Here is a 21,156-nt window from a genome sequence, read left to right as displayed (position 1 = left end):
AATCTCATTATTTGTTTTGCCGTAACGTGACTGTAGGGTTAGTTGCATACATATAGTACACAGTTCATAGCCGACATAGTTTATAACCTAGTTTTCTATGGGCCGAGTGGATTATGTTTAGGGTTTAATTGAACCTAGGGTTAGTGGCCTATAAATGTTCAGGTAGTATTCTGACTAGGGTTTTAGGAAAAAAACTATTACGATATAGTAAGGGCTGAGGGAATTAGAGACGGCTGGGAAGGAAAACAGTGAGCCAACAGAGAGAGTTTCGCCGGAAAACTTAGACGAACGTCGATGTAAGGCAAGTTCTGTTCCTAACTCTCTCCCTTTGACTTGTGTTCTTTGCATCTCTATCACAATTCCAGGAGTAAATAAATGTTAAATTAATCTGGTTAGAATTTAACTATGTAAGCATGCTAAAACTTGAATTACAGTAGATTATGTATATATGTATACGTCTGTTTAACTTCGAATTTCTTGTATGATTCTTGATTATAATTTGTTTAAATTATGCATAAGAGGTTTACATAATGTTTAGGGTTGTTCTGGACTTAAAACAATAGTCTTAGTACTTTAACGGAAAAAGACGTAGTCGCCGGAGCCGTGGAAGACGAACTGTCACAGTTTGGTCGACCGGTTTAGTGCACACGTCGACCGGTTGGCATGAACCGGTCGACACCTTGGTATTTCGGTTGACTGGTTGGTTGCAACCAGTTAACACCTTGTTAAAAACATCAAATGGTTATTATACCAGTCAACATCTATGATAAAACAGTTGACACCTTATAGATTTAGTGGACTTTTGCAAACCAGTTAACATCTAGGATGTATACATCAACCGGTTTAGGCGAACCGGTCAACACCTAGGATTTTACATCAACCGGTTTAGGCGAACCAGTCAACACCTAGGATTTTACATCAACCGGTTTAGGCGTACCAGTCAACACTTGGGATTTTACATCAACTGGTTCCTGTAACTCTCATATGGGTTGTCTAGTGTTGGATTTTGGCATAGGAGTTGGTATTTAGGGATGGTTGGGACTGGTTAAATAATTTTTAGTGAATTTCTGGGACCTGATATTTAACTGGAATGCATAATATGAAATAATATGCTAGGTTTAGGATAAAATTAACATAATGGTTAATTTTTAGTGAACTTCTGGGACTCAATAATTAACTGGAATGCATAATATAAATGATATGCTAGGTTTGGAATAAAATTAACGTAATGGTTAATTGATGGATTCAAACTGTTTTAAATCAATCAACTGAATTGAAATAGTTTAATTATGTTGGGGATGTTATATAGTCAATTGGAGATGCCTGATAATTTGTATAAAATAAATTATATGCATGCTATTTAGATTATTATTGCTAAATAATATGCAAAAATTGTACCCATGTTTTATATCATGGCTATATGAAATCAATGGATGTATTTATAATTGTGTGCAGACATTTATTTATGTCCTCTCAATTATACGGATCTTGGGAATAAATTGATATTTACATATACTGTTGTATGGTTAATTATTGGATTTTTGGTTGTGTTGTTTAAATCAGCATATTAAAATACATAACTTTAGGTATGCTTATTATGGAACAATTGATGTTTAAATTTAATGTTTTTATTCTCAATTGTTGGATGTATGGATTTAGTTGATATTTACATGCATGGTATGTATTATCAACTGCTGGATGGATGGATTGTATGCACCGGTATGGGACGGTGACATACTAGGGGGATTAGCTCAAAAAACGCTAAGTCCTACCTACTCTGGAATTAAGGAATGGATTAATTAGAAGTTAAATCCTATTGATTTGTAGTGTCAAGGCAACGCATAGTTGAGCGGCACTGCTATGGATTCTGGATGGATTGTAAATATATTTTTATGGTACCTCGATATGAGCTTGAGTCTCAGGATCGACGGTTAGGGAGCGTATATGCATTGGGATACATAGCTGGCTATGATGGTTGGAGGTGTACCCTATTAGGCTTAGGTACGCATGCCCACTTTGTGTGCGTTTTGCATGTTGCCTCTATTCAAGTTGAGACCGGCTTGTAGTCCAGTGAGAGTCATTTAGTGTGATTATATATATATACATACGGACTATTAGCTATTGTTGAGTTGGTTAGAATGTACATGCGTATCGAGTCTCTGCTTGGATTGGAGTAGGATAGAACTTGTTCGTGGGCCTGACCCACTCCTATTTTTCAGGTGTAGGTCCGTTCCAGGCTTGAGCTTGTTCGTGCTGAGCAGAGACGATTTTCCATTTTACCGACGATGTAGGACTTCTTTTCAGATATTGGGTTTAGATTTTTATCTTCAGTTTTATTTTCATCTAGTTTGGGATTTTTAAATAAGGGTCCACTAGAGATGGATTCCCGAGTTGTAATCATGGAGGTTTAGAAATTGGATTTTGTTAAGTGTTATCAGTTGAGGATTTTATATTAGTATTCTTTTCAGCTTATAATATTTATTCTTATTCAATTTTGTATTTTGTGTTCGTTATAACATATTAATTATTAGATATTCCCTCGGGTTCAGGCCTGGGCCTGATCAACCCGTGTCTCGAATCTGAGAGGTATCACAACATCCATTCCCCATTGCGCGAAAAGGCCATGGTTTGGCCATTACGTGCAAGTCTTCAGGTGGTTGGTGGATCAGTCCGAACCTTTGGCACTTATATCATCTTCTAGAAAATTATTTTGCATCTCACGACATGTTTGGCCAAAAATATCCTTGCGTCATTACTTTATGTGCTAGAGATCTCCCTCCCGAGTGATTGCCATACACACCTTCATGAATAGTTTGCAAGATCTGCCCAGCCTCTGTGGGGGTAACATATTTCAAGTACGGACCCGAGAAAGACCTTCTATACAATTGATCATAGATAATGGCATACTTTGTAGCATTTGATATGATTTTTCTTACCTCATCTCTTCGTTCAGGCAGCATACCATCTCGTATGAAAGCCATGATTGAATAAATCCAGCTTGGCTTATATGGTATGACATTCACTTGCCGAGGATCCGAGCCGACTGGTTCCTCAAAGATAGATAGTTGATATAACACATCAACTGGAATCACCCTTGCCAAAGTTTCTCCAGAACTTGACGTACTGCAAGTTAACCGATCGGCGTCTTCGTTTTGTTCTCTTGACAATTGGATGAACTTGATTTGATTAAAGTTCTTTGCTTCACGCATAACGGCTGAACGGTATGCCTCTATTGTCTCATCTCTGGTTCTATATTCCCTCGTCACTTACCTAATGATTAGCTGTGAATCACTAAAAGCCATTAGACTTTTGACCTTCAGTTCTTTGGCCAGCTTCAATCCTGCCAGCAATGCTTCATTATTGGTTGCTCCGAACTCGAGTCTAATTGCTTGACTCAACGTGGTGCCTTCTGGTGTTTGTAGCTTGATCCCAACTCCTGCCTCCATTTGATTTGGAGAACCATCAACGAAAAGCTTCCATGAAGAGCTTGTAAGGTATTCTTCTATGTCTTCCACATCACATTCGCAGGAAATCAGCCACTGCTTGTCCTTTTATGGCCGTTCCGGGTTCGTACATTATATCAAATGAGCTTAACTCTATGGCCCATTTTGTCATTCTTTCTGACAGATCTGGTTTATTCAGGATCACCCCTATAGGAAAGCTGGTAAGAACAACGATAGGATGTGATTCAAAATAGTGCCTGAGTTTCCTCTTCACATTAACCAATGATAGGATCACTCGTTCGGCCTTTGAGTACTTTCTTTCTGGTTCAGCCATTGTTTTGCTAACATAGAACACTGGGAATTGCTTGCCTTCCTCACACCGCACCAGAACGGTGCTTGTTGCAATGCTTGACATACCTAGATACGTGAAAACTTTTCACTTAGTTTTGGGGCAAATAAGACCGGAGGGTTCTGCATATACTCTTTTAACCTGGTTAGCACCTCTCATTGTTCATCCCCCCAGGCTTGTCTTCCGTGGCCTCTTATTGTATCGAAGAACGATTTGCAGCAATTTGACAGCTTTGAAATGAATCGACTTAATGCTACTATTCGCCCGGTGAAAGCTTGCACCTCCTTAATTGTTCTCGACTCTGCATTTTTTTTCAAAGCTTCTGCTTGGGCTGGGCTGACTTCAATTCCTCTGCTATTGACCATATACCCTAGGAACTGCCCAGAACCCACACCGAACGAGCACTTAGTCGAGTTAAGTTTCATACAGTACTTTCTCAATACCCTGAATACATCCTGCAAATGTTGCAAATGATGGTCCTTCTTTTTACTTTTTACCACCATGTCATCAATGTAGGTTTCTATAGTTTTACCCATTTGGCTTTTAAAAATCCTGCTAACTAGCCTTTGGCAGGTGGCTCCAGCATTTTTTAGTCCGAACGGCATAACCTTATAGCAATAGATCCCTCGCTCGGTCACAAAAGAAGTTTTTTCCTCATCATTCGGATCCATATGGATTTGATTGTAGCCTGAGTAAGTGACCAGGAAAGTAAGTCGTTCATATCCAATAGTAGCATCTACCGTCTGATCAATCTTTAGTAATGGAAAACTATCATTTGGACAAGCTTTGTTCAGGTTCGTAAAATCTATACATACTCTCCATTTTCCATTCGTCTTCTGAACCACAACCACATTTGAGAGCCAAGATAGGTACTGAACCTCTTTGATGAATCCTGCCTCCAGCAGCCTGTCAATTTCATCAGCTATGATCTGATTACGCTCTGGGGAGAACCTCCTCTGCTTCTGTCTTACTGGCTTGAAGTTTGAATCCATATTGAGGGAATGACAAGATACAGAGGGGTCAATTCCAAGCATATCTGAATGACTCTAGGCAAACATATCTGTGTTCTGATACAGGAAATCAACCAACTGTTGTTTCTCATCTTCTGAAAGCCCTAACCCCACTATTGTGGTTCTGTCTGGCCTCAGAGGGTCAATCTGCACATCAATGAGGGGTTCTTTAGTAAAAATCAAAGGCTCGTCCTCCTCCCCAATCTCTTTGGGTGGAGGCTCCTGTAATTGCTATCTCGGGTTATCAGATCGGGTGGGAGTTTTCCCCTTCCCAGCAGTTTTCAGAGTTACAGATTAACACTCCTTGGTTGCAACCTGGTCCCCATGGATATCAATCACCTTGCTCCCATCTGGGCTTAAACACCTCATCACCTGATGCAAAGTCGATGGGACACCTTGGACCCTATGAATCCACCCTCTTCCCATTAAAATATTATAGGATGGGTGGATCTCGACGACTACAAAGCTTTCAATCAGATCTCTTTCAGTAGTTCGCACTGGCAATTCAACCATTCCAATAGGTTCCACCCGCTTTCCATCGAATCCCAATAGTGGATTTTTGGTAGGTTTAAACTTCTCTGGCTCAATCTCAAGCTGGTCAAATGTTACCTTTGGCATGACGTTCGCACTACTCCCTGGATCAATTAAAACTCTTCGAACCAAGCATTCTGCCACTGTCAAGCTAACGACCAAGGGATCCTCATGAAGGATTTGAACTCGCAACAGATCCGTTCTATTGAAAATTATCTGAACTAAAGCGTTATGCTGATGTAGAGCATTTACACTGCCCATCCTCCTCTTCATATGTGCTTGACGAAGACGCGTGCGGAACAGTTCTTTTGACTCTTCGGTCGGTTCAGGTCGGCCATGAATTGCGTTTATTATTCGAATGGGCTGAGCATTATAATAGTTCGGCTTCTGATTTCTTTTCACCTGCTCTGCCGGTCGGTTCTACTCCACTGCTGGTCCTTGGATGTATCCAACGAACTCTCCCTTTGCTATCAGCATTTCCACCTGCTTCCTTAAGTTCCTGCATTCATTAGTCTGATGGCCAAAATCACTATAAAAAACACAATTTTTAGATTGATCTCTTTGCTCAAGTGGCTGTCTAATTGGTAGGGGAGGACGAAACTTATCTTTATTTTCCTAATATAACCTTGCCAGGGTGACTTTGAGTAGAGTAACTGACTCGTCCTCTCTAGGCCTCTTTTTTTGCTTTCCAGGAGGCCGGACATTGTGGTGCTGTTTGTCGTTGCCTGATCTTCGTTCTGCTCTTCTCCTCCGTCGTGACTATGGACGTCTTCCTTGCGTTGGCAGCCTTCTCTTCCTCCAAACAAACAAAACCATCAATTCTCTGTTTCAGCTCATCCATGGTCTTCGGCGTACTCACCACTAGATTCGTGTGGAATGGTGTCCCTCGGTTCATCGCTAGTATGAACGTTTGAACTGTTGTGGAAGGATGGCACTCTATTACTATGCTCTTTTCTAAGTTAAATCTGGTGAGAAAAGTTTGGAGACGTTTGTGTTCTAGCTGTTTCATTGTGAACAGGCTTGAAATATCCTTGGCTGGACGTTTGTTTCCATAATACTGGTTTATGAACTTGTCGCATAGGCTCTGGAAGCTGTCCAACGAACCTCTTGCCAAGTTCTTGAACTAGTTGAGCGCCGGTCTAGTCAAGCTTGTAGGGAAAACTTTACACATTAATGGATCATCCTCTGTATTTAGAGCCATTTTCAATTGAATGTGATAAACGTGCTCGATCAAATCACTCATTCCATCGAACAGAGTGAAAATTGGCATGGAAAATTTTCTCATATTCGGAGCATTTAGGATCTCGTTTGTAAACGGTGAGTCGACAGTTCGCGCTGCCGAACGGAGAGCTTCATTTTCCCTCGGAAACCTTGGGAATATCCTCTGATCAACCGACCTCCTCTCCGAACCTCTATAATTAAACGTGGCCACTGACGGTCGGTAGGGCGGATCGAACGACCTTTCCTCTGTCAACTCCTTCTGCCATGACGGCGTGGCCTTGTTGCGACCGAACTCCACGACTTCTTCTTGTATAAGCCTTTCTTGATATGGATCATACACCATGGCTTTTTCTCGCCTGATCCTTTCGCGGTATTGATCAATCTCCATGGCGTCTTTTTGCCTGATCCGTTTGCGATGTGGATCTAAATGAACAAATCCTTCTTGATCTTCCACATGATGAACATTTGGCGGTAAATCTTCTGGCCTGATCTTTTTGCGACGGAGATTTAGGTGAACGCCTCCTTCTTATTCAGCCTGGCGAGCAACATTTGGTTACGGAACTATGTCTCCTTCTGGAGGCGATCGTGGAATTATCGGAACTTCTCGACACTCTATTCCGGCTCTCAATTCCGCATTCTCTCTTTTTAAAGCTTCAGTCATACTCATCAATTCATCGAGCTTTGAGCGTTGCTCATTCTTCTGCGGATAAGAACTCTCATCTCTTATCATCGTTCTTGACCAGAGTAGAGTCATCAACCGAGAACTCTTGATCAGATCCAAACCCTAACGACGTGAACGCACCAGATTTGGCCTTGGAATGGCCGAATTCCGATCTCCGTCAGCTAGATCTAAATCTTTGTTGCCGTAAACTCGTCGGATCTGGTTTTCGTCAATCAAGATCAAATTTCCTCAAAACAGATCTCAATCTTCCAGATCAAGATCCAATTTCCATAAATCAAGCTTCTGCCTCGCAAATCAATGTCGATCTTCTGAAAAAATGATCAATTTGCTTGCAGAGAACCCGATGATCAACTGAATCCTTCCTTCGTTTCCCACAGACTGCGCCATTGAAGATGCAAGAAATATTATCTCTTAATTTGGACAGAATAGTTTTATACTTCAAACATATCTCAACCCTTTTTCCCTCCTTTTCTCAGCCTATTTATAGACCTTTACAGTCATTCTAGAAGTTTCTTAACTAACTCTCCGCGCTGAGCTGATCCTTTTGGCTCATCTTGGATATGGGCCCATTTCCTTCACTTTGAGACTGGGCTTTCAGGTTGATCTTACGATCCTGGGCCTGATCAGTGATGATTTGGTTGAACCTAGTGTTCTTTCTAGACCTGTTTCTAGTAACCTGGGTTGTGCCCGGCCCATGCCATTTTTGGTATCATTAAAAATGATATTTGGAATTTGTTTGAAACCAAAATCTTATGGAATTTGGATTTGAAAAGGGGAAGGAAATTAAATTAGATTTGAAATGAAATTTAATTTGGAATAAATTAGAATTAAATTATAAAGGAAATGTTTTTTTTTTAATCATTTTATTGAAAGTAAAATGATTATTACAGTGAATAGTTACAGTGACTTCTTAAAGTTACTTGTTTTTTAGTTTGGTCAATTATGTAACTTAGTTATATTTAGTATAAATAATTAATTAAAAATTATTTTATTCACTTAAATGTTGGGTACGAGGAGCATTGAAATTATAAATCCTGACATTCCAAACATTAAATTTTTTTAATAATCAGAAATATTTGTAATTTTACTTATTTAATGGGGAAAATTACATATAAATGGAGTCAAAGTTTCATATTTACTTAGAGGCTGAGTCAAAGTTCCATATTTCTCTAAAATGGATTGCTGAGGTGGCACATGGTTTTTTACTGTTTAGAAATTGTGGTGCCTAAAATACCCTTCCACGAAGGTACTACTTTTTCTTCGAAGGTACTACTTTTTTGAACTGAAGGTACTACTTTTTGGCGTCCAGGTACCATGTTTTTTAAACACCCGCGAAGGTACTACTTTTTCTCCGAAGGTACTACTTTTTTACACTGAAGGTACTACTTTTTTGTTAGAGAAGGGCATTTTAGGCATCACAATTTTCTAAATAGTAAAAAACCATGTGCCACCTCAGCAATCCATTTTAGAGAAATATGGAATTTTGACTCAGTCTCTAAGTAAATATGAAACTTTGACTCCATGTATATGTAATTTTCCCTATTTAATGAGATCGGTCTCATTAACCAAAATTAGCCTGCACGTACTGCACTCCCAATTTTTAACTACTCCCTTGCCGCCAAAAATTTCCCGGCAAAACTTTCGTCATTTCTGGCGCGCGAATAAAGTCTGAAACAACCAAAAAAAGGAAAAAAAATCACAAGAAATTCATGTTCCCGCCATTAATCCGCCTTCATTAAAATGCAACGCCAAATCTCTTTCTCTCTCTCTTCATCCAAATGGATCTCTCAGACATAGCAAATAAACTAGGGCTTTCTGAATCCAAACACCTGGTCCGCAAAGCCGCCGAGTTCCGTCGCCTGTGTGACGTCCAATTCGACTCCTCCGTTATCGGAGTCGTAAGTCTTCACAATATCCAAATTTTAATTAATCGATCTTTTGGTGTTATGTGCTTATACCAATGATTTTTTTTTTTTTTTTTGTATAATTTTTAGGGAGAGATATGTAAGGCGATAATATGTTTAGAGATTGCTGCTACAAGGTATTGTAATTCACATTCCTTGTATACTTATATATATATATATATATATATATATATATATATATATATGATTTGTATTGATGATTTATAATAAATGTAGGTTTCAAGTTATATTTGATCGTCAAAGCGCGATAAGGTTGAGCGGGATGTCTGAGAAGGCTTACATTAGATCCTTCAATTCATTGCAGAATGGCCTTGGTGTCAAGTCAGTGCTTCATTGTCTTCTCAATCACTACTGTTACATACACATACATACATTTATATAGATATATAGATGTACGTTTGTATTATTTGTGTAAAATGAGGCTTGGTGGTGTTTTGTAGGAATCAGCTTGATATAAGAGAATTGGGTATTCAGTTTGGATGCGTTAGGCTCATACCCTTTGTCCGAAAAGGCTTGTCTCTGTAAGGCATTTGCTTTTATGCTTGGGCATTTCAATATCATTCAATTCATATGTTCATTTGTTTGTTCTGGGACATCTGTTACTTGTTTGACAAAATGCCTACACCAGTTTTTTTATCTGAACCGACGTGGATTTGTTGTATGGTTAATTGTCATATCTACCAAGCAACATAATAATTAACATATATCATTTTAGACAAACAAACAGGTTTGACCGTCCAATGCTTTGCAGCTCCTTAAAGTCTCCAGGAGAAGGTAGTCCAATGTTAGATGCATAATTAGCATGAATTTGATAGAAATTTGGGGATATGGTACCTTAGCAGAAAATTTACATTCAAACACACTTGACTGGGAGAAGAGGTTCAATATTGCAGTGGGTACAGCAAAAAGGCCTTGCTTATTTACACGAAGAGTGCTTGGAATGGGTTTTACACTGATGTAAACCCTCAGAACATACTCTTGGACTCTGATTACCAGCCAAAAAGTCTCGGATTTTGACCCAAAAAGTCTCAGATTTTGACCTGTCAAAAATATTGAACAAAAGTGGTGAGAATAATCCGAGCTTCTTGAGGATAAGAGGAACTAGAGGTTACATGGCACCTGAGTGGGTCTTCAATCTCCCTAATTACAGCTTTAGGATCTCTGTGTTGGAGATGGTTACTGGAAAGAGTGCTACAACAGGCGTCAGCGCCAAAGGAACGAAGGGGAGATGGAACAGAGAAGGTTGGTTAAGTGGGTGAGGGAGAAAACGACTAGAGGGGATTTGATGACATCGTGATTGAAGAAATCATTGACCCTATGATGAATGGTAACTATGACATAGGTAAGATGGAAATTTTGGTTGGAGTTTCTCTGCATTGTATAGAAGAATAAGACAAAGATGCAAGACCAATATGAGCCAAGTGATAGAGATGCTTCTGCGGCATCAAAATGATTATTAGCAGAGGTAATTCATTGTTCCAGGGACAGATAAAAAAAATTGCTTGCTATTATAACCAATGATTATTGGGCTTCAAGGCTTAGGGCCTGCATTGGACAGTCAAACCTGTTGGTCCTGGGCCGTAAGCTTGTGGTAGTGTGGTCACTGTGGTGTACATATTACAAATTACATAATGTATACAATTAACGTATGAATTGCCAGTTTTATTGTATGGTTAATTTCTTTTGTGTTATGTTGTTTGGTGAGTGGTTGTGTGATGTTTTTCAGCTACAAGGACCGGTTTCTCATGTCATTGCCTGCTTCTCGTCGGTCAAGTGCTGACTTCACTCGACCTGTATTTACTGCCGTGGCTTTCTACTTGTGTGCAAAAAGACACAAGGTTAGCTAATACTTCTATCTGCTTCTCTGGTTTAGTGTGTGGAGGAAAGAACAGTTGAAAGACCTTTCAGTATTTTTTGCTTATTTGTTTCTTAATACACAGCTCAAGGTAGACAAAATTAAGTTAATCGAACTCTGTGGCACGTCAGAATCTGAATTTTCCAGTGTAAGAAGCACCCTATGTTTTATTTTTGTCATCTATTTTTCTGCACTATATTTTTCTTGCCTCTCTTAGTCTCTTACGATCTTATCATGTTTTATTGTCAAATTTGATCTGCAGGTCTCTACATCCATGAAGGACCTGTGTCATGATGTTTTTGGGATATCAAAGGAAAAGAAAGATCCAAGAGATGTGAAAGGGAACCGAGGTATGACTTGCTTTGGTTTTCTTTAAGCTTACAACCTTCATGTGCATATTCCAGTGCTCATTCATATGATTTAGTAAGGATTATTACCCCTTTATAGTGTTTTTGGGAACTTAGACCTCATTTTCATCAATTCCTTCTAAATTTGGCATCTGTACACAGAATTGCTAGATGCATTGCCTGAGAAAAGAACATTTGAGGATGGTGGTTATTTGTCTGATGATGCAAAAGAGGTACTTCACAAGCACAGCATCTTTAATCTTGATTCTTATTGCTAGTATTTATTTGCTAAAGCACTTTTTACATTTGTTTTTTTCTTTTCTTTTGGCCATTTATTTTCTAACGCGTGTTCTTTTTGGTGTTAGTAATAATATGTACCCGGTTAAAAAACTGGTTTAAAGCTACACCTATTTCCTTATTGACAACTTGTACCTTATCCGAATTAGCTGAGAAAGTGGCTTCAAAATTATAAGTAGTCGCTTACACGTCAAGTTTTATGAAGCGTTGATAAATGGTAACTATATAATCTTGTTTGATCTGACACAATTTGATCTGTTCAGTTCAGATTGCGCACCTGCAAAACAAATGATTGAAATAGGACACATGACAAAATATGTGGCCAAAGTGGCTATGTATGAAATGATTTTTGATTAAGTTGCAATATTTAGCACAAGATGAAGTATGTGTTTGGCGAAAACAAACAACTCACAATGAACAAGTTTGTATATCTTTTATTTCATCTATAAGGTTGTTTCCTGGCCTCTGCCCATTTATTTATTTATTTCAAATTTATTACTGTTGCAGTTGTAATAAGATCATTGGGAGTTGTACTCCCTACTTGTTATCAGTAAAAAAAAGTTCAATTCATACCAGTTACTTAGTAACTTTGTATATAATGCATTTCCGTTGCTTAATTACCATCAAACTTTTGATATAATATTCAGACTTCTTTTAGCTGAGCCGGAGAAGATGACCCAAGTTGAAAATCTTATTTATGATTTTATCTGTCAGATTCACTCCTACTTGAGGTTGACTGATGTGATTCCATTTGCAGCTCTCGTGTTACAAGAAGCGTAAACGAGTGGAGAAAGTTGCTTACGAGGATTGGAAATCCACTGTACTTTCATCTAATAACAAAAGCAAAGCAAAAGATGGTGAAGCTCTTTCCTTCTTTATTACCTGCACATTACCATTGCCACAATGACACTATAACTGATTCTTATTTTTCATTTGCTTTCTCCAGTTCCTAGCAAGCACGCTAAGCAAGCTCGACTGAACTTTGCGAAGGAGGCTCCAGAAACCCAAGAAGTGGGTGCTTTGTGAGGGTCATTGTTCCTCTCCTGCCATCGAGTTTTTGTTCGTTTTTTGGTGCAAGTGCTCACAAGGAGAAGAGATGATGGAAGTACACCAGTTTTTCTATACTTTGAAAGAACACAAACTTTTTGAGGGTTGATTAATTTGTTCTAATGGTTTGTTTTTATCAATTTCTATGTATTGCGTGGATTTAAGCCCTACGTTGAGCAGCATTGTACAGAATGCAAGTTACTGTCTATACATTACATTATTAACTTCCAAAGATAACCTCTCTCATTAACATTGTATTTGAATATCTTAGAAAGATTTAATCAAATATTCATATTATGTTTTCAGTTTTTATAATTGTACGTGTATATTCGATAACTGTAGGTACTCAAATGATATGGCACTATTTCTGCACTTCTTGTGACAGAAATGGAGTGATGAAACTCTTATTCAATCACATGTAGAGTGTAAGTGCGAAAGGTGAGGCTTGATACTGTTGGAGAGCAAAATTTCTAAATTGGGCCTTCTTATATTTAATATATTAATTTTTTTTATTCAAGGAAACATAAATTATTATTTACATTTTTACCTTTAAAAATGGTGATTTAATTTTATAAGCAATTAATGCGTGAGAGTTTAAAAGAAATATAATGACAGTTATTGGCAAGTAATAGAGATAGTGTTTTATTTTGTAGGTAATTGATGTGTGTGAGTTTAAAATAAATATAATGTTGAATAATTATTGACATGTAATAGAGATAGTAATTTTATTCTGTAAGCAATTGATGTGTGAGAGTTCAAAGAAATATAATGTTGAATAACTAATGATACACGAGAATTTTAAAATTATAAGAAGGCCTAATGATAGAAATAAAACTTGGGAGTTATATTTATATGGTAATTAATACATTAAGAAAAATTTGGGGTCTCTTTTTTAATTGAGACAGCAACTTGTATTTGATCAATGATTCAACAATACAAGAAGAAAATTATTCAAATATGCACCTTAAAAAAGAAGAATTTTAAGAATAGAAGTAGAAAAAGAAAAATGAAAGAAAAATGAGAGAACTATATGGTAATTAATACATTAAGAAAAATTTGGGGTCTCTTTTTTAATTGAGACAGCAACTTGTATTTGATCAATGATTCAACAATACAAGAAGAAAATTATTCAAATATGCACCTTAAAAAAGAAGAATTTTAAGAATAGAAGTAGAAAAAGAAAAATGAAAGAAAAATGAGAGAACTTTAAAAAGAAAAAATTGAAAAATTTCAATTGAGGAAATTTTACTTTTTCTATTAGGGTCTGTTTGGTTAGATGGAAATAGATGGTGGAAAGTGAAAGTGAAAGAAAGTGAAGTGAAGAAAAAGAAAATTAAGTATCTATGGTGCATTTGGTTAGTATGAAATTTTTTCAAAAAAGTTGTGAGAAAATATTATGTTGTTAGTTTGGATAGAATGAAAGAGAAAAGAAAATGATTGTACTTGTCAAAATTGCTCTTATAATTTTAAATACTGAAAATATAAATAAATTTAAGTAAAATTAATTCATGCATCAACAGACGTCAAGTGACCGGAATTTCTTTACTCAAAAATATTTTAATATATATATATATATATATGATTTGGACCTTATAATTTATATAGTAATTGTAAGAATTTTGATAAAGTCGAATAAGATTAGGATTGTTCCATTAGATGTTTGTTTATATTAGAATAATCAAAACCAATAGAATTTTACATATTAATTCAACTAGAATTATATAACTATAAAATATTTTGTATTATTCTTTTAAGGAACGTATATATTACGTAAAATTTATAATAACTATAGTATCAAAATTCTAAAACCTAGTTGATATATATATACACATATTGAAAATTAATATAATGTACTTAAAAAATATCCACCATAATATGTTATATGTATATACGTAATTGGAAGGGAAAAAAAAACATAAGAAAAAAAAGGGAAAAAAAGAATAAAGCAATAAAAATAGATTAAAAAAAAATTGTTAAAAATAAGATCTCTCCAATTTCACGATTTCATTTACGTTTGGAAAAAAAATGTCTATAAAAAAAGGACAAAAAGATAAAGGAAACCCAAGTTATCCAACTGATAATTATGGGTATAATAGGAATTTAAAATAAAACTTAACAATTGACATCCTACTTGCGAGAAAATTAATAAGAAAATTAGCTACTTGCGTTTCATCCTAAACAAACGCACAAAAAATTTAAATATTTTTCGATTATTTTCTTTTCTTGCTAGTTCTACCTAACCAAACGAATCCTTAAGGAAATTTAAGGAATTTGATGAGTAAAAGAAAAAATAAAGAGATAATTTTAGGAAATATAACATATAGGGGGCAATGTATAATTTTTTTCATATATATGAAAAAAATTAAAAATATTACCACATATATTTAAAGTGCGAGCCAACTCAGGAGAGCACGTGCCCCTTAGACTTTCATTCGTTCCGTCTCGGATGGTGAGTGTTTATGAAATGAATTTAAAATATTACCACATATATTTAGAGTGCGAGTTAACTCATGAGAGCACGTATCCCCTAAGCTTTCATTGGCTTCGTCCCGTCAAAGTTTTCTCCCATCTATCCCCCTCTTGCTCCTTTCCAAATATTTCTCTCCCAAACGCTTAACTCACAACCATAAGTTGACTTTATTAACAAAAGAAACGTTTATACAAGGACATAATGCAGGCCACACAAACACAGCAACAAACAACTTCTCTATTTTTTCTCTTTTTAACACAAATCCATTTTATTTGCCTAATTTTTCTCTTTAATTAAAACCGCCCATATTCTCTTCTCAATTTCTCTCTAAAACTAATCCTAATCATTTACTATATGCTTATAAATAAACGCGTTGTTAAAAGGAAATTTATCGTCTACTCCAATAATTACTCTCTAATTAATTAAAAAATTGAACCCATAAAAATTTAATAAATATTATAAATAATAAAAATCTAAAAATGGCCTATGATTTAAGACACCATCATTAATAAATTTCTAATTAAATACTATTACGTATTCACTCATTTATGCATATGTACTCCAAATATATTTGAAAAAAAAAAAAAAAAAAACATTTATTAGTGACTAATGCCCTAGCATCAAAATCTCTGATGGTAAGTATTTGTCAACCGACACGTCATCAAAAATTTAAACATCGTGCGTCTACAAAGGCGGTTGGAGAGAATAGAGTATAGATCGAATGCACTAGAAAAAAAAATAATAATAATAATAATCACCAGTACTGTGATCAAAATAGACAGCTTCGAATTTTGTCTCTCTATATATCTCTCTGTCTCTCTCACTTCGGTTCCAACGACCCACTCCCAGGATCGTTCCAAACGAGGCCAAACGACTTTAGTTCTGAAAATTGGTCATCGTGTTGTGTCGGTCCTTTAATGCTAATATATTTTTCCGTTTGAAATCAAAGACAATATCGATCGAATTCTAGGGTTAGGGTTTGTTTGGATTTAAATCATAAGAGGATTTGAGCACTGCATTGGGTAAATTTACTCGTTCTGGAACGAATTTGAGAGATGGGTTTTGCGGTATCGGATGAGTTGTTGGGCACTTTTGCGCCGATTTTGGTGTATTGGGTGTATTCGGGAATATATATTCTCTTGGGTTTGTCGTTGGATAATTATCGGTTGCATTCGAGGAAGGACGAGGATGATAAGAATTTGGTGTCGAAGAGGACGGTGGTCAAAGGTGTTCTTCTCCAACAGGCCGTTCAGGCCGTCGTCGCTACCCTCTTGTTCACCGTATGTTTCTTTTTATTTTTTATTTTTTATTTTTTATTTTTTATTTTTTACAACTATTATTCTCATCATATACGTATGTGTCTGTTTGTATTATTGTTTACCTTATTATTATTTTTTTAAACGTATGATTAATATGCCAACAGAACATCTACATATTTTAATGGGTTTAGTTGATTGCATTTTTTTTTTTTTTAAATAAAAAATTATGTGATGAGTGTGTGTTTTCGGTTTGCCAATTAAACAATTGCTGTGGCCCTGCTTTGAGATTTATTTTTCGCCTCATGTATTATTATTATTATTTATTTATTTGCCATTTACAGTGATCCATTATTTGCCTCTATTTGTTGAAAAAAATCTGTTGGTTTGGGGTCTGAATTTTGTTTTTTTTTTTTTTTTTAATGATTTAGTTAGAAAATTTGGTTATCTTAATTTTTTTCAATAGCAATGTAGATCAGATCTTTGGATGCTGTTGTGGATTTCTAGAAGGTAGTTGCTAAGGAAAAATGCCATGAAAAATATCAGAAATATATAAATAACAAATATTTAGACTATCACCCCATTAATGAAATATGTATATAGACTGTCAAATGAACACTTTAGAACACTTTAGAATTGTTTCTCTTTAGTGTTATACATTGACTGGGAGATTTTATTTTTTGCTCAGACAATCAATGGATTTTTTAAATATATATGTGTACGCATAGGAAGAAAGAATCATTATGTAATGTAATGTGCATTATATGAGAGGTACTGTGATAAATTTAAATGGAAAATATGAGTTTCAGTTTACTATTTTATGGAAAATAGTTTGGAAGAAATCAGAGTAATGTATAGTGGAAGGATGGTTTTAGTTTGTTGTGTAATTGTATAATACCTTTCAGGTGACAATGGAATATATATATGAGTCTAGATTTACTTACGATGTAGAAACCCATATGCTACTGATGTGGTTGTAAGTGCTGGATCTGGAATCACACATGGGTGTCAAAGTTCTATAATTTTTAAATTTTGGAATGCATGGGACAGATTGGTATTGAATTGTTTGAAATATATTTTCTTTATCCTGGGGAAAAATTTGTGTAAGTATGGCATGTCAATTGTGTATACTTCTCCCAAAAATGATAAATACCCATGCTAAATCAAGGTGTCTCCCGTCCAACAAAGGACGAGCTTTTTTGTGGGTAATGTATCCATCATATAGATTACTCATATTTCATAAGCGTACATGCGTCTTTGTGTATAACATGGTTACATTATGCATTTTGAAGTGCCCACAAGGCATGGTAGCCATGGTAGGATAATTGAAAATTAAGTAGCAATGTAAAAAAAGTGTGTGGCCAAGTGGGTTATGAATGGTTATTAATTGTGTAAAGGATTTGTAAGGAGTTATAGACGAGAAAAGAATTTAAGAATTTAGAGACCACTGGTGAATGATATGCAGGGGTAATTAATAGCAATCTGTGGTAGGTTTAGAACCAGTCCTTACTCGTGTCTTTTTAATCAGAATAATTTGCTGATACTCAATCGTACTATAGCAGTTTACTTTCATGGATGTGGAATTTTTAGAGGTGGCCTATGGCTATTACTGCATGAGTACCATGTTATGAGGTTTTCTGTGTGAAAAGTCCTCTGATTGAATAATTGCGTTCTTTACTTCTTTTTCAAGCATTATGTAAGCAACTTAAGCTATGTTTTATAATTGGTTTAATAGTTTCAAATAATAATGGGAGCAACTTTAACTGAGAAAAAAAGAAGAAAATCATGGGAACTGCATTTATAGTTCATTCCTGTAAAATTATATTCCGCTTGTTTAGACCATCAGTACTTTTGATATAATGGAAGGAATGCTTATCCTTAATTGGCAGTATTATAATTTATGTACGGTCTTATCCGGAAGATCCAGGGCTAAGTTTCATTTTCATAGTATAACTTGTATCTTTATATTTAAGAAATTGGAGTTACTTAAAAGGTATTTAAAGATGGTTATCTATTTCAAACTCTGGATTACTCTCTTCTTTTTCTTTTTCTTTTTCTCTCTCTCTCTCTCTTTTGTTCTCAAATGAATCGATCATATATCATATATCTATCTGTGTGTATATATGTACACAAGAAATGAAATTTTAACAAAAAGTATTAGTGAATTGACGTGTAAACGTAGCTATGAGTTCTGTTTCTGTGGACATTCCATTTTTTCCATTGAAGTGGAGTCTACCAGTATCGGAATGTTTTCGTACATGATATATATACATATATCATATATATGTACAAAAGTAAAATGCAATTTTAACCTCCCAAAAAAAAAAAAAAATAGTAAAACTGACATGTAAGCATAGTTATAAATTCTGTTTCCATTGGTTCCATTCTTTCCATTGAAATGGAGTATACTAGTATCGGAATTCTTGTATACTATTTCGAATTTATCACTATGAAATATATCCAATTTTAACTTATGTTGCCACATCCAGCATCAATACTTAACTTTACAATGAGAGTAGGAACATTAAAGAATATTTATTCTAAAATTTACTTCTTTTTTTCCCCTTCTTTTTTTTGGTAAGCTAATAACTAAATTGAATTACTACATAAATTTGTTCGTAGTTATACAGCCCCATCCTTATTTATCGCGCCTTTCTTTGCTATACAGCTGTATACTAAAATACAAAACAAGACATTTCTCCTCTATTAAGACCTGTCTGCCATTCGAATTGGCAATCGATATCTAAAGACAAGCCTATACATATGTACACAACCAGTATGGTATTTTGTACTTCTTCCACGGTTCCACCACATCTTTCCGTCTTTGATTAACTTTACAAAGGCTGTTTCTATTTTGTTTTAAATATTCCCAATGTATAAAAAATTCCTATCAAAACAAATAAAAATAGACAAAGTAAAAGAAGATTGATTTAGAGTTTATTTATTTATTGAGTTGAAATAAAGAACTAATTTCCCATCAATCAAGGTCTTGATAGGCTTTTTGAAAATGATTCATATATTTCCCATCTATATGCTTTTTCTTTTTGGTTGAATAGTATACATATATAGAGTTTGATGCCTCAGCTAGGGTTCAGGATAATGAGAGGAACAGAGAGGCAGATGAAGAGGGAATTTGAAGAGAATCATCATCGAATAGGGAGTGGTCATAAAACTTTGCACTTTGCCTAAAATAGCCTAATATTTTTGCATGGTTTACTTAAAAAGCCTTATTGTGGTTTTAAAATAGAAAGGTTTTTATACGCGTGGAAGGCACTGATGGAATTTGACTCTTTGCGTGAAATGGATGAAACAGCAAGAAATATATGACGGAATGGAGTAGAAGGCATAATATACCATTTTGTTGATGAGAAGGACATTCTGGCCAAAATGAACTGGGAATTTATAGCATTGCATAAACATTATGGTTTCCTATGTTCAGTGTCTTTTTATTGAAGGGATACTATTTTTTTTATACAAAACAATGGGCAGTAATCATGGTGGGTGGGATACGAAGGCACCTACCTGGGTTATATGTTGTGTTAGGGACTGTGAAAGTGGTGTAGGTAGGCTTCTTATGGCATGTTCAATGACACAGTGCTGTCTAATAGTAGTATGTAGTACTACAGTTTTTTCCCCCTTTCGGTCTATATTGATGTACTCATGTACATTGAGCAAATCAGCTGTTCTTCCGTAGCATTCATGGTTTTTGTTGGGTTATTTTTTTGTGCTATGCTCATCAAAGTTGATTATGGTTTCTTGTTACCTGTTTAGGTTACGGGAAATGATGTTGAAGCTTCCCTAGATGAACAGCATTCCTTCATTGTTCTCGCAAGACAGTTCTTTACTGCAATGGTGATTTTAGATACGTGGCAATATTTCATGCATAGATACATGCACCATAACAAGTTCCTCTACCGGCATATCCATTCTCAACATCACCGGCTTGTTGTCCCGTATGCTTTTGGAGCTCTATACAACCATCCCATAGAAGGGCTTCTCCTTGACACAATTGGGGGTGCGCTGTCTTTCCTCCTCTCAGGCATGTCTCCTCGAGCCTCAATATTCTTCTTTTCATTTGCGACCATCAAAACAGTAGATGACCATTGTGGGCTGTGGCTTCCTGGGAATCTCTTTCATGTATTCTTTAGGAACAATTCTGCCTATCACGATATTCACCACCAGCTGTATGGGACGAAATACAATTTCTCACAGCCTTTCTTCGTTATGTGGGATAAAATTCTTGGTACTTACATGCCTTATTCAATTGAGAAGAGAATCGATGGGGGCTTCGAAGCACGACCTACGAAAGAGAACAAGGATGATTGATCATAGAAGAGAGATTCATTGTTTGTAATGAGTATGTATCACTAGTTCTAGTTTGCTTCTTTCTCCCATATATTCTCTTTTTTGTACCCAATGCCACTGGTTAGAAGCTGTGCATTTATATATTGTTGTATTATCCATTTGCTTTTGTCCATATAAAGAGTCACAAATTGCTATTTCAATTGTTTTTCTCTGTTTATCAAGTATGAGGTGCTGTGAGACTGCTATGGACAGACTTGATGTAGAACTAACCTTTTTGATATTATTTGGCGTTGTATGTAGGGCATTAAAGAACTTTAGGCACGTACCATTTCGTGGCCCAGTTTTATACTCAAATTTTTTAATTTTTTTTTGTTTTGTTTCTATCATTTTGTTAGAACTTAGGATCTGTTTGGATATG

General features: G+C 35.8%; 3 protein-coding genes across 4 annotated transcripts; 2 read left to right on the top strand and 1 right to left on the bottom strand.

Annotated features, from left to right (window-relative positions):
- Window positions 1–4,838: 4,838 nt before the first annotated feature.
- Window positions 4,839–5,606, bottom strand: LOC132296170 (uncharacterized). The gene is made up of 2 exons (XM_059794394.1): window positions 5,118–5,606; window positions 4,839–4,949 (listed from the first exon to the last, which is right to left on the bottom strand). The coding sequence occupies exons 1-2, from the start codon at window positions 5,604–5,606 to the stop codon at window positions 4,839–4,841; spliced, it is 600 nt and encodes a 199-aa protein (XP_059650377.1).
- Window positions 5,607–8,800: 3,194 nt separating this feature from the next.
- Window positions 8,801–13,022, top strand: LOC132294861 (origin of replication complex subunit 6). 2 transcript variants are annotated; one of them, XM_059792869.1, is made up of 10 exons: window positions 8,801–9,134; window positions 9,231–9,277; window positions 9,378–9,482; window positions 9,602–9,682; window positions 10,888–10,999; window positions 11,102–11,164; window positions 11,279–11,366; window positions 11,526–11,596; window positions 12,418–12,517; window positions 12,607–13,022. In XM_059792869.1, exons 1-10 carry the CDS (start codon window positions 9,015–9,017, stop codon window positions 12,684–12,686), a joined length of 867 nt encoding a protein of 288 aa, XP_059648852.1. In that variant the 5' UTR covers window positions 8,801–9,014; the 3' UTR covers window positions 12,687–13,022. The 2 variants fall into 2 exon arrangements, with proteins under 2 accessions (XP_059648852.1, XP_059648853.1); XM_059792870.1 differs by lacking the exon at window positions 11,102–11,164.
- A 2,924-nt stretch (window positions 13,023–15,946) lies between these two features.
- LOC132294860 (sphinganine C4-monooxygenase 1) lies at window positions 15,947–20,938 on the top strand. The gene is made up of 2 exons (XM_059792868.1): window positions 15,947–16,457; window positions 20,205–20,938. The coding sequence occupies exons 1-2, from the start codon at window positions 16,233–16,235 to the stop codon at window positions 20,757–20,759; spliced, it is 780 nt and encodes a 259-aa protein (XP_059648851.1). The 5' UTR covers window positions 15,947–16,232; the 3' UTR covers window positions 20,760–20,938.
- The last annotated feature ends 218 nt before the right edge of the window (window positions 20,939–21,156 follow it).

Source organism: Cornus florida, unplaced genomic scaffold, assembly GCF_030987335.1.
Source record: "Cornus florida cultivar Cherokee Brave unplaced genomic scaffold, ASM3098733v1 CherokeeBrave_3.0.0_Hap2_Chr02, whole genome shotgun sequence".
Taxonomy (NCBI): Eukaryota; Viridiplantae; Streptophyta; class Magnoliopsida; order Cornales; family Cornaceae; genus Cornus; species Cornus florida.
This window is presented reverse-complemented; position numbering and strand designations above follow the sequence as displayed.